The sequence below is a fragment of the Capricornis sumatraensis genome, chromosome 9 (assembly GCF_032405125.1).
Source record: "Capricornis sumatraensis isolate serow.1 chromosome 9, serow.2, whole genome shotgun sequence".
Lineage (NCBI taxonomy): Eukaryota > Metazoa > Chordata > Mammalia > Artiodactyla > Bovidae > Capricornis > Capricornis sumatraensis.
Genome location: NC_091077.1, coordinates 82272154 through 82286097, shown reverse-complemented (window position 1 = coordinate 82286097; position 13944 = coordinate 82272154). Strand labels below are relative to the sequence as shown.

Genomic DNA, 13944 nt, shown 5'->3' with positions numbered 1-13944 from the left:
TCCCATCCTTCACAATATTTATATTTTTGCCCATTTCATTTAATCTGAACTAAGGGACTTTTTGCTTTGATGTCAGGAAATTACTGTATACTTCAGAGGAAGAACATGTTTGGAACTTAATTGACTCAGCATTTTTTTTTAGTCTTAACCATTCCAGTATAATGATTTATTGCCAGCCATCTCTTTGGGCAAAGAAAATATAATTTATCTCAAATATAAACATGATTTTCTTCCTTTAACAATTCTAATTCACTGCAGTAATTTTAAAGTTAATTTATCTTGATTTGTAACCATGTGCAATACTATTTATATTTCTGTTCTTTTGTCACATCAAAATAATTGTCTATATTTTTTTTCAAATATCTCTGTTCATTGAATGTCATTTTTTTAAGCTGTTAGTACTTTTTTAGTACTGTTAGTACATTTTTTAGTACTTGCAAAATAAGTGATATATCCATATAATATGTATTTATATCTTTATTCATGGAACTGAAATAGAAATATTAGTCTAATTTTTATTATTTCCAGAATATATGTATTTTAAATATATATTTTAAATTTTATATGAAATTATAGTTTCATATACAATATCCCTAAACTAGGGTTTTCTTATGTTGAGATATGTTATATTGAATATATTACATTGAAATATAGGCTCGTATTTTTGTATTCCTCATTTAATGTTATGGTCATGTAAATACTGTCATTGGAATTCATGATTATAGATCATTTAAATATAGAACTATATTCAGTAAAAAGTTTTTTCAGTTAATGTCAAAGTTTATCCAAAACCAACTGTGTCCATGTACTATTTTTGCAAAATTAATGTTTATTTAAATCAGCATTATGTGTTTTTTGCTTTTGAAGATAAAGCACTTGAAGTTGACTGAATTAATCTTTTAATAGTAAGCTCTTATGCAAATTTTTGCCATTCTTACATTAATTTACTTTGGGCCCAACCTGTGACACCATGTATGTTCCAATTTCTAATAGTTTCTGTACATTGATGGTTGACAAGCTATTGTGTCCTACTTTTCTATATAAGTAGCGGCTCAATATCAAATGAACTTCAGTTTAAAGCAATGCATCAGCAGTTAAAATGCTAATATGTAATAAATTACCTATATGATACTGAATAATTTGTCTTTCCCAGTAATCGGTAGCTGCTTTTTTATTTTCTGCAGGTTGTTGGGTATATTTTGGAAGTGTGCTAGAATTGGTGAGTATCTCTCTACTTTCTTATGCTGTAAACTGTTGGCCAGTTATAGTCAAACAAATCAAAATGTCAGTTTCTAAAGTGCAGACTTCCCAGTTGTGTACCTTTTTGCAGTACTTTATAGAGGTCCATGTAACTCTTTTCTTGACACTATTTAAAATGATTTCACAGATACCTTCTAATATTCACTAATAGGGAGATGGAAAGCAGGTCAAAGGTCTCTGTAATTTAGACAGTAAACAGTATGCATTCCTGATTTTGAGATTACAGGCAAGTATGTATATGCATACATTGTATAGAGCATGCTGTTCCATATAATATGTACCATTTCGATAACTGAGGTGGATTTTTGCATTTAATGAAAGGCTTGCTGAGCAACTATCTAATTGCCCCCTGGTAAGTCATAGAATCTTACTAGTTGCTTTTAGAAAACATGAACTATTTCATCTTTTGAATCCATGTTATCTTCTAACTTTTCATAATAAAGTTAGTAGCATCTTAAGTGTGTAAATGGTTAGATAACAATATATATTAATATTCATTGTCCCATAACATTATGTATACTATTTAATACAATGCCCAGCACATACTAGAGTCTCAAATAATTGGTAAGTAAATGAATTAAAATGTGCTTTATTCACCAATAATATTTTTTATTAAAGTGTAATTGATGCAAAATATTATGTAACAGGGCTTCTCAACCTCTGGGCCACAGACCAGTTCTGTGGTCTTATTGCTGGGTCATATTGTAGTTCTGTTTTTACTGAGAAACCTCTATCCTGTTTTCCATAGAGGCTGCATTAATTTACATTTCCACCAATAACCACATCCTCAGCAACATTTGTTGTGTCTCCTCTAATGATAGCCATTCTAATAGGTGTGAGATGACATCTCATTTTGGTTTTAATTTGCATTTCTGTGATGATTAATAGTATTGATCATCTTTTCATCTGCCTGTTGGTCATCTGTATGTCTTCTTTGAAAAACTTTCTCTTCAGGCCTTCTGCCCAGGTTTAATTGGGTTGTTTTTTTGATGTTGAGTTTTATGAGCTGTTCATAGGTTTTGGATATTAATCCCTTATCAGTCATGACATTAGCAAATATTCTGTCTCATTCCATAGGTTGTCTTTTCATTTTGTTGATGGTTTCTTCTGCTATGGAAAAGCTTTTAATATTAATTAGATCCAGTTTATTTTTGCTTTTGTTTCCTTTAGATAGATCCCCAAAAATATGATTTATGTCAAAGTATTCCACTCTATTTTCTTCTAGGAGTTTATGGTTTCCAGTCCTACATTTAGGTCCTTAATCCATTTTGAGATTATTTTTATATATAGTGTGAGGAACTAGCTGTTCTGATTTCATTTTTTTACGTGTAGCTGTCTAGTTTTCCCAGCACCACTGGTGGGGGTGGGGAGAGGTTCCTGACACAGTTTGGTACGGTGTCTAGGGTGTTCTGAAACTTGGCCTGCTAGTGGGCCAGACCATGTCCGAACTGGACCCAGGCCAGGGCCTGGCCTGCTGGGATGGGAGCTTAGGGGGCAGTCTGAGTCTGTAGGTTGCAGGATTGTGGTTTTCTAGCATTTAGTGTCTGCCCCCTGTTGGAGTGAGGCTGATCCAGAGGCTAGAGCAGGCTTCTCTGAGGGCAGGGCTGGGCTCCATGGGTTTCTGGGGCTGGTGCTTGCCTGCTGGTAAGTAGAATGGAGCACTGAACCCTCTGGTGGATAGGGCCATGTTCAGAGGCAGCTGTGGGCTCTTAAGGCAGCATGTCTGCTGATGGATGTGGCTCTGTCCTCACCAGATGGGCTGCTTAGCTTGGGGTGTCTCAGCACTCACCTATAGGCTGTTGGGCAAGGACTCAGTTCTAAGCTAGAGGAGAGATTCTGCAGTGGTTCCTGCCAGTGTCCATATGACATAAGTAACTCAGAATGGCTCCCGTTAGTGTCTGTGTCCCCAAGGTAAGATGCAGTCACCTTCTGCTTCTCCAGGAGATTCTCCAAGACCAGAAGGTAGGTCTGACCGAGGCTCCTATCAAGTCACTGCTTTGGCCCTGGGTCCTGAAACTTGTGAAATTTTGTGCGTGTCCTTTAAGAGAAAGGACAAGAATAAACCTCATGCATTTATGATCAATTAATCTACAACAGTGGAGGCAAGAATATACAGTGGAGAAAAAGTCTCTTCAATAAGTGGTGCTGGAAAAACTTTACAGCCACAGGTAAAAGAATGGAATTAGAACATTCTCTAACAACATACAAAAATAAACACATATTTAGGTCTTTATTTTAAGTATCTTAAGACTAGATACTGTGAAACTTCTAAAGGAAAATATAGGCAGAAGACTCTGTGACATAAATTGCAACCGTATTATTTTGGATCCAACTCCTAGAGTAAAGGAAACAAAGGCAAAAATAAATAGGACCTAGTCACACTTGTATGCGTTTGCACAGCAAAGGACACCATAAACAAAATGAAAAGACAATCTATGGAGTGGGAGAAAATAGTTGCAAATGATGTGACTGACAAGGAAATTAGTTTTCAAAATATACAAACAGCTTGTATAGTTCAATATTAAACAGATAACCCAGTCAAAAATTGGGTAGATCTAAATAGACATTTCTTCATAGAAGACATACATGAATAGGCACATGAAATGATGCTTAACATTACTAATTATTAGAGAAATGCAAATCAAAACCACAGTGAGGTATCACCTCACTCCTGGTCAGAATGGCCATCATCAATGGCCATTGAATAATAAATGGTGGAGAGGGCGTGGAGAAAAAGGAACCAAACTGCACTGTTGCTGTAAACTGGCACAGCCACTGTGGAGAACAGTATGGAGGTCCCTTAAACAAAAAATGAGTTACCATATGATTCAGTCATCACATTCCTTGGCATATATCCAGAGAAAACCATCATTTGAAAAGGAAAAGATATATGCACCCCAATGTTCATTGCAGCTGTAGAATATCACTCAGCCATTAAAAAAAAAAAGAATGAAATAATGCCATTTACAGCAGCCTGGGTGGACCTGGAGATGATCATACTAAGTGAAGTAAGTCAGACAGAGAAGACAAGTATACTGTACCACTTGCAGGTAGAATCTTGAATTTATTTACAGAAGAGAAATAGACTTGCAGACATTGAAAACAAAGGGGGGCGATAAATTAGGAAATTGGGATCAACAAATAAATACTATTACATACAAAATAGATGAATAACAAGTACCTACTACGGTGGCTCAGAAGACAAAGAAAGAATCTGCTTGCAATGCAGGAGACCTGGGGCAATCCCTGGGTTGGAAAGATCCCCTGGAGGAGGGCATGGCAACCCACTCCAGTATTGTTGACAGGAGAATCCCCATGGGCAGAGGAGCCTGGCAGGGGTCCTCCTTTCATGGGGTCACAAAGAGTCGGACACGACTGAGTAAGCACAGCACAGCACAATGTAGCACAAGGAACTATATTCACTATATTGTAATATCGTTAATGGAAATCTGAAAAAGAATGTATAAATATATATGTGTATGTGGATGTATATCTGAACAGTTTGCTGTATACCTAAAACATTGTAAATCAGCTATTCAGAAAAAGAAGAAGAACATTATGGACAGTTTGAGGGAATAGAGAATATCACTGGATTACATTCATCAGTTCAGTTCAGTCACCCAGTCCTGTCAGACTCTCCAACCCCACGGACTGCTGCAGCATGCCAGGCTTCACTGTCCATCACCAACTCCCAGAGTTTACTCAAACTCACGTCTATTAAGTCAATGATGCCATCCAACCATCTCATCCTTCTCCTGCCTTCAATCTTTCTCAGCATCAGGATCTTTTCCAATGAATCAGTTGTTCGCATCAGGTGGCCAACGTATTGGAGTTTCAGCTTCAGCTTCAGTCCTTCCAATAAATATTCAGGATTAGATTCATGAACATTAAAATTATTGGCTTATGGTGAATAAAATGTTAAGGCATTTTAAATCCATTTTTTATGTAATAAATTAGAAAACATTGTACAACTCCATTAGTAACTAATCCAGGTGACTTTGTTCACAATTGTTGCTTGGAAGTGTAGGTAAAGGTTTCAGACATGTAGTTTATAGCTTTCTTAAAGATATCCTGTTAGTATTATCGATTTTTGCATCTAATTATAAACTATGCCTTTTCCTTTTTTGCTTGCCCATGTATTTTCATTTTCCTCTCTTGACTGCATGAATATCATAGGTTAAATAATTCAGTTATTCACTTTTGCCAATTATGTGAAAACCATTAGCTTTTCATTTTGGCGAAGTGTTTTAGAAAATGTTGGTACTGATATGCAGCTTTCTCAACCACATGTTCCTCTCTTATCTTGACACAGAGTATATCCCCAAAGAAAGGATGCAATTTTAATGGGAAAAGGCCCAGCCAGATCATCTTATCATGTTACACATCACATTACAGCAACTGTTTCACATTCACTTACAGAGACCTAAGACCAGACAAGAAGTAACGTTCTTACCCTAGTTCAACTAAAGATGTTTAGCTCTACCACATGGCAATCTCTTTTAAGAAAATTAAAAACAGGAAAATGAAACCCATATGTAAATCATAGCATTCTAAGTTGGAGGATGAGGAAGAGAAGAACTTCCTCAAAAAATAATTTTTAGCAGATGGCAAATTTAGGACAGTATTAATCTCTTCTTTTAGTATTTAAGAAGGCTGTATTTGACAATCAGAGTATCTAGCCCTATGGAAAGAGGGACAGGCTTCCTTATGAGATCTACCTGATTGATTTTTGTTCTTGTTTTGTTGGATAACTTGAGTTTTTTACTCTGAAAGAATCAGCATTGCTTAAAAAAACAAGGAACAACACTATTTTCTAGTTTTTTTCTTTTTTCAGTTGAGATAATATTGTAAAAACTGTATTTTCTCACTTTCTGAATTTTTGTTTAGTTGGAACACAGTTCATTAAATGTCTGTGGATAGAACACTCTGGAAAACACCAAATGTTTATTTTGTTTGCATGTGTGTAAAATGTGTCATGAATATTGCCATTGAATAGATACAAAGATAAGAAACTTACCAGTTGTATCCCTATGATCTCAGTGAGGGAGCTCTGAAAATAATGACCTTCAAGGTTTTAGTTGATAAGAGTGATCAAGATTGACATTTTCCAGAAGTAATTAACTAACCTAGCTAAGTGAATTAAGGGGCTTAGTTACTAAAAGACAATGGCAATCCACTCCACTACTCTTGCCTGGAAATTCCCATGGATGGAGAAGCCTGGTAGGCTGCAGTCCATGGGGTCGTTAAGGGTCAGGCACGACTGAGTGACTTCACTTTCACTTTTCACTTTCATGCATTGGAGAAGGAAATGGCAACCCACTCCAGTGTTCTTGCCTGGAGAATCCCAGGGACAGAGGAACCTAACGGGCTGCCGTCTCTGGGGTCCCACAGTCGGACACGACTGAAGCGACTTAGCAGCAGCAGCAGCAGGAGCAGTTACTAGAAAAGAAATTATTTTAAACACCATAAAAAAACACAGGTGAGGGGAGTATAACCCATCTCTATAAAGGACGGTGAAAGTGAAGTCGCTCAGTTGTGTCCGACTCTTTGCGACCCCATGGACTGTAGCCTACCAGGCTCCTCCATCCATGGGATTTTCTAGGCAAGAGTCCTGGAATGGGTTGCCATTTCCTTCTCCAGGGGATCTTCCCAACTCCGGGATCGAACCCTGGTGTCCCACATTGCAGGCAGACACTTTAACCTCTGAGCTACCAGGGAAGCCCTTCTATAAAGGAACCAGGTACATACTCAGGATTTTCCCTAGAAGTAGCATGTCCTCACTCTGTCCTTACTCTTTCTCCTTCCTTCCTTCCTTTCGTGTGTGCCCTCAAGGCAGCACAAAAATGCCCACTGCCTTGTACAGTCTTGGAATTATTGAAGAAACAGGAATGAACAAGATAAGTTTGAGTTAGCTCACAATCACAAGATATCTGTTTGCAAGACAGTTGCACAAGCCAACTCCAGATCTACTTCATGCAAAGGAAATTCTCCAGCTATAAACAGACACTCCTTAAACAAACGGGAAAACTAATTCAGAAGTGATTGTTCTAAGTTCTATGTCTCTAACCCAGAGTAATTATACTATAAAAGATTTGATACAAAATCCATCTCAGAAATAGTTTAGTTTTCTCTAATGTGTGTGTGTGTGTTTAAACATTCTATGTGATCTTGATTTTTTAAATGCAGTTTTATTGAATACTTGTTTATTTTCATTCAGGAATGCTATTTTTTTTCCCCCTTTATAAGTTTTTTGAGATAATTTCTCTTGAGTCTTTATCCTACATTCTTTGTTATATTTTTTAATATGTAGGTGTATGCAGTGACACTAAAACGGCTAATCCAGTGTTTTCTAAAGACATGACAAAGAGGTGGTCTTAGATCGGTATCGTTTAGTTCATTCTGGTGTGTGCTTACTTCTATGTTGCATGTAGTTCATTTTGCCCCTGCCCTTAAGTGTATGGACTTCATAGGCAAGAATCTTATCTTGGTTTAACTACCTTTTTTCCACCAGGTGAACGGAAGAGTCCTTATGTTGCAGTGTGCTGTATTGTGATGGCCTTCAGCATCCTTTTCATACAGTAGCTTGGAAAAATGCCAGAATTCTTCAGTCGCCATCAGATTTTAATATGACAAAAAGGGACTGATCTGCTGAAAATAATGGAAAGAATGGTTAACCCTTTTATCTCTGAACATTGAATGAGCTACACTTTCAGCTGCTGTTCTCTATTTTTGTTATTGGACCAATGTTCTATATAAATAATTAGGATGTAACATTTACTACATAGAGTTGAAATATGTCTGTAACAATCAACCTCAGTACTGTCGCTACAATATTACATTCTGCATATGTCATTCTGTTGTGCCAGAAACCAGTTTTTGGTGAGGTATCTTTAAGGTACATAGTAGAAAACAAAATTGGTGAATCATTCAAGTTCCTTTCACTGTGATTTGGAAATGATAAATTTTTATAGAATGAGACCTTTTTTTTGGACTAGCTTTTTGATTGGGGGGGGGGTGAGGTTCAGTTTATGCTGGTAAGGATTGCATTCATATTTAATAATGCTGGCTTTCCCTCTGGCCATTTTGAGCATTAACCGGAGTACCTCTGCTCTTAGCAATATGTGGTTTAGTACAGGTGTTTGAACTATTTAAGACAAGCCTCTGTAGTTCTTGAGGAGGAGGACAGATGTGACTTTAGAGGAAATGTTAAGACTATTGAGAAAATGTTCCTATTTAACATAAAATAATTCAGAATACCTGACTGGTATTATTATCTCTGAAACCTCTGGTTAAGTATGGATAAATGTCTTAAGCAAAAATTTGACCAGCTGTCATTCTGCAAATAAGACTACATGCTTAGAGTAAAAAGAGCTAAACAGAACAGTTACAGAATGATAATCTTGGATGTGTTTTTCATTCTTTTTAGTATTAGGTCTGTACATTTTAATTACCCCAAAATACAAACTGTGTTTTTGTTTTTTTAATACATTGCTCTCAATCTAGTTTATGTTTTCTATATCAACTTGAACTGGAATCTTGTATAACTTAGTAAGTGATGATAAACAGCTTTCAAATCTACTTACCATATGCCGTGGCAAAAATGTCTTTGAGTTTTGTTGATAAAGGAAAACCTTCAGTAATTTTCATCCAGGCAACAGGATTTTTGGAAATGTGACCTACAGATTTTGTAGTAGAGCAGTTATTACACATTTATGGTTAACATTTAAGGTTCAATCAAAATTCAGTTAAAATTTCAAAACTAAGGAGAGCTTCTTAGCTAAAAATTGCCTGTTACAGTTTTAATTAGATACTGTTGTCATTTAATTGCCCTAAAGATAAGACTAAACCTTTTTTTTTTTTTTTTTTTTTAAGAAAAAACTGTTTGGAATTATTATAAAATGAGCCTGCCAGGAGCTCTTTCTGCAGAAACAAAATTTTTATGACTACTTTAAGGTGGTTAGTAAGAATTCTAGGAAACATCTAAGAAAGTCTTGTTACATGTTACTGGTTTGTTTTTTTTTTTGTTTTTTTGTTTTTTTTTGTTTTTTTGCAAAAGATGAAAGCTTCTGTAGGCTGTCAGTATCTTTGTTTATTGTACATTTCTGGTTTATCTGTAGCTGATTTAAAATGGCATATTTTGCCTTAGGTAATCAGGTTATGATAATTGTTCCTACCTGCGCTGTCTCTTGGGCTGTTGCATTAGGTCAAGGATTTTCAGGGTATTCCCCAAAATAGAACTCTTATCAGCATACAAAGAGTAAGTAACCTTCCTGAGTCTAGTTTCTGAGTGACCATCTGTTGTCCAACTCTGCTGCCAGCTAGATTTTCCTAAAGCTATGTCACCTAACTTTTTTAGTTGTTTACTAACACAAATCTAATATGAAGAGGGCAAGAATATTCTAGATAATCAGTTCTAGGATATCTCTTTTTTGTAATATAAATTTATTTTAATTGGCAGTTAATTACTTTACAATATTGTATTGGTTTTGCCATACATATCTCTTTAAGTTGGCATTTCAGAGGAGGTAGGTGGAAGTAGAGGTAGAAATAATTTCTTTGGAAAATTTATGGCAACATATAAGCATTTTTTTTTACTGTGTATAGGTGCTGAACAAAGTGGGAAGCAGCTTATTTCTGACTCCATTCTGACTTTTTGAAACATAAGATCTGTGGGAGGTGGGAAAAAAATCACAGGATTCTGTGGGGGAAAAAGGCAGTCAGCATATTCTTTTTTTTTTTTCCAAAGAGTTACCACTGAATCCTGTTGTCTAACCTAAAGGGCAGAGTAGATAGTTAAGTAGTCCACAGAATATTCAGATACTCCTTTTGTGGTCTTAGCAGGTTGCAGAAGATGATTAAGGATCAATTTAAACATCAGCGGTTCTGCCTGTATCACACAGTCTTGGTGCAAGACCGGATGGGATGATGGGCAGTAAAGTCCACAGTTTACTAGGTTTGAATACTCTCCCTAATCTCCTTTCTGGCTCCAGAATCTTGATTCCAGCCTGCCTGGAATGTTTGTGTTGATGTTTAGTTCCTGATTGGCCTCAGCTGTATCAGTGGCAGGAGCATGTCTTCTTTCCAGGCAATCATAAAAAGATGATCAGTCAAAAGAACACATAGTCTGTTGAATTCCATCTGTGGCTTAAAAAAGTTTAGATACAAGTCCAGTATCCTGTTAATGCTTATGCTGCTGTGCCAGGCACTACTATCCTGAATGTTCTTTGCACCATCAAATTCAAAATAGCCCTTTCATAAAGCTGGGAAAAGTAGTAGAATGTAATTTGTAATAGACACCATAGTCTTAGTAAAATGCAGATCGATCTGTTCTAACCTAGGACAAAATAGAGGTTTGAATGAATTAACTTCTCTAAGTTCACAAAGTCAAAAATGAACAGATGTCTGGCTAGTTTTGTTAAAAAACCTAGCACTTGTAAATAGAGTATTTATATTTCAACATTTTTAAGAGGCATTAGTAGAATGCCTTCGGTCTATTATCAGTGAAGACAGAAAGACGAGTGCAGTTTCTTCACTCTAGTGGTTCCTAATGTAGCAGGTGAGAGAGAAATGAGGTTATTTATATGAAGTACAATATGATAGCATTTATTACCGAGATAATACCAGGATTCTAGAAGAAAACAAAAAGGTGACAGTTCAATCAGAGATATGAACTTCCTTCCAGAGAAGCATGCTTAAACTGAATTTTTAAGAGCAATATGCAAATGCACCAGGGATATATATTATGGACTATCAGTACCTTGATTGTTGTGAAAGCCACTTGGGAAGTGGAGTTGAGCCGTGAACAACACAGGTTGGAACTGTGTAGCTCCACTTACATATTGGGTTTTTTTCAGTAGTAAATGCTTTAGTAATAAATGATCCCAAGTTGGTTGAATCTGCGGATATGGAACCAGAGTTACGGAGGGCAGACTGTAGGATATGCATAGATTTTGGACTGCATAGAGGGTCAGCACCCCTTACCCCCTCACTGTTCAAGGGTCAACTACATTAAGACATAAGCCTAGAAAGGTGGAGAGGTTAGATCCAAGAGGGTCCTGTATTTTTCTCATTACCACCTATTACCTACCTCAAAATTGAAGTGGAATGTGTTTTCTCCTGCCTGACAAAAAAAAAAGAAAAAATTCAGGAAAAGAATAAAATTCCTCGCTTGGTGTATGTGTAAAAAAGATATTGAATATATCCATGCCGACCTTATTTTGGACCAAGAATACAATAGTATCCTCTTCGGAGACACATGCATAGCATATAAAGGCAAGGTGACTTACAAGTGAGGTCAGATAGTTTTAGGAACTTTGTAGCTCATACTCTATCAATGCCAAGAGTAGTCAGGATTATTAAAGCACAGGTGCACAAGTGAAGGTAATTGTAATTTCTACGTTTCCTGGGTGCACAGAAGAAATTTCCAATCTTTTCAGTCTAAACAAGGAGATGTGCTCCTTTCAAAACCTTTGAGAAGATACTGTATCACAGGAAATTGAAAACAAGAAAGAAAGATTCTTACGGACCCCCTTTTTTTACTTTCCCTGTTATCTAATAAGAGTAGATGAACAAAAGAAGTGGCGTCCCTGGTGGCTCAGTGGTACAGAATCTGCCTGCAGTGCATTAGACGCAGGTTCGATCCCTCAGTTGGGAAGATCCCTTAGGGAAAGAAATGGCAACCCACTCCAATATTCTTGCCTGGGAAGTCCCATGGACAGAGAAGCCTAACAGGGTACAGTCCATGGGGTCTCAAAAGAGTCGGAAACGACTTAGCAACTAAACAATAAAATTAATACCCAAGTAATAGCATTTTTAATACTGCACAGCCCTGTTATTCTCAGTCTGCTACTATAGAAGTAATAGATAGTACTAGCTTCCAAAAATTGCTCATGATTATGCTATATATATTGCCTTTCATGGTTTCCTTTACTTTGCCCTAAACCAGTTCCAAGATGGTAATCTGAAATGCCACTCCAGTATTGCAAAAAAGAGGGTAGGTAGAAATACATTTCCTGTGGTTTTGAGAGTACAAAGAAGCATCCTACTCTCTGGTTAGTGTACATGTCTGTGGTGTGTAATAAAAATCAACATGAACTCACAAGAGCCTCCTACTTTTGTCTTTTGTCAGATGAATAAAGATTGTTTTAGAAGGTAAAAGTATTGAAATTGCCACCTTTTGAGTAAGATACAAATAGTATGTTTCTGTTTTGCCTGCATTTTAATCTGTGGCCGGTCAGGTTTGGCTTCAGGGAGTTTTTATATTGTTTTGCATCTTAAAGCCATTCAGTCTATAGTATTATATTGCTGTTTCTTTGAGTGAGCCTTCAAGAGTCTAAATGACTAAATACGAAGTCATGAATTCCCTCCAGAGATTGGAAATCTGATTCTTAGTGAAAGTGACAGTTAATTGCTGAAAGTTACTTTCAACCTGTCCTCAACTAAGAGCCTTCAGATGCCCAAATATTCTGGCAAGTAGCTATCAAAATCTGTGAGCAGTATCCATCAGAGTGAGACTATTTGCCAATTTATACCATTTGTTGAAAAATATGAAAAAACATATATGTACTATGTGCCTTGCTTTGGATAGCATGGTCTTTCTACTGTTATCTTCCCAGCCCTCGATTTACACAAACAAATCTTTGTTAGACCTGTTACTGGAAAGAATTGACTTCTTAACCAAGTGAAATTGCAACAACTATATTTTTAGGTGAGTTTAGAACTCTAAAAGTACTTCAGATACAAATAGAAAAACAATATCCTAGTTGTATCTTCAATGTATACTTTAAATCACCCTCACTGCTTCATTGTAACTACCAGTTGATATAAGACTAAAGAAAAATCACTAAATTTCTGATTTTCAACTTATGTCACAAGAATTCAAAATGGCTTTGCTTGAGACTATTGAGTTTAACATAGTAGGACAGCAAAATCTGTTTTCTGTTCAAAGGGTTTGCATTAATATCCTCAACCATAACAGAATTGCTGGGAGGGAAAAAAAGAGAAACGTAATATTGGAAATAAGGGTAAGTCACTTCACACATACTTTGTAGAGAATGAGAACACACAGAAACTGCAAAATAGCCAGACACCACTACTGTTAAAGCTTTATTTGGCAAGGGAAGTAGCCTAGGAGCAAATGTGTCGTGATTGAGGTTTTGTACCCAAATTGCAAAAATGTACAATTTATAAGCCACTTCAGTATTTTTGATCAAGTAGTATGTGTAGGCTAAACGCTGGAAAAATAATTTACAAAGATACTAAACTGCTTTAAAAGGAATAAAAATACATTTAAGGCATAAGGTGTTTCAAGAAGGAATCAAAAAAGGAATGTTTGCAGTAGTGAAGTTTTAAAGAGATCTGCAAACTTAAGATTTAACACCAAAAGATTTGACATTGGAGACAAAGTTCGAAAGACAGAACACTCTATAACATTTCATTAGGGCCTTTGCAAAACAGGATAGGATTTTCCTTTTGATTTTATTTAATAAAAGTATTGTTTATTCTTTGGTCGCTTTGTAGCTAATGTTATTCCCAAATGGAGGAAACTCTTATTAAATCTTGGAAAGTGATGAGAATACTTTGACTCACAAAATATGTTTAAGAAGTTTACAGTATGAAATTAAGAGAGCTGTAGAATGCAAAATATAGGATAATCAAGTTGGATGAGTTTTTAGAAAGTTTAGT

At 36.2% G+C, this 13944-nt stretch overlaps 1 protein-coding gene across 1 annotated transcript in view; it reads left to right on the top strand.

Annotated features, from left to right (window-relative positions):
- Positions 1-12334, top strand: part of TMEM167A (transmembrane protein 167A) — a 42932-nt gene extending 30598 nt beyond the window's left edge. Inside the window, exons 3-4 of the mRNA XM_068979541.1 lie at positions 1185-1219; positions 7772-12334. Of these exons, the coding sequence (XP_068835642.1) occupies positions 1185-1219; positions 7772-7842 (106 nt within the window). The 3' untranslated portion in view covers positions 7843-12334. The remainder of the gene's footprint in view (positions 1-1184; positions 1220-7771) is intronic.
- The last annotated feature ends 1610 nt before the right edge of the window (positions 12335-13944 follow it).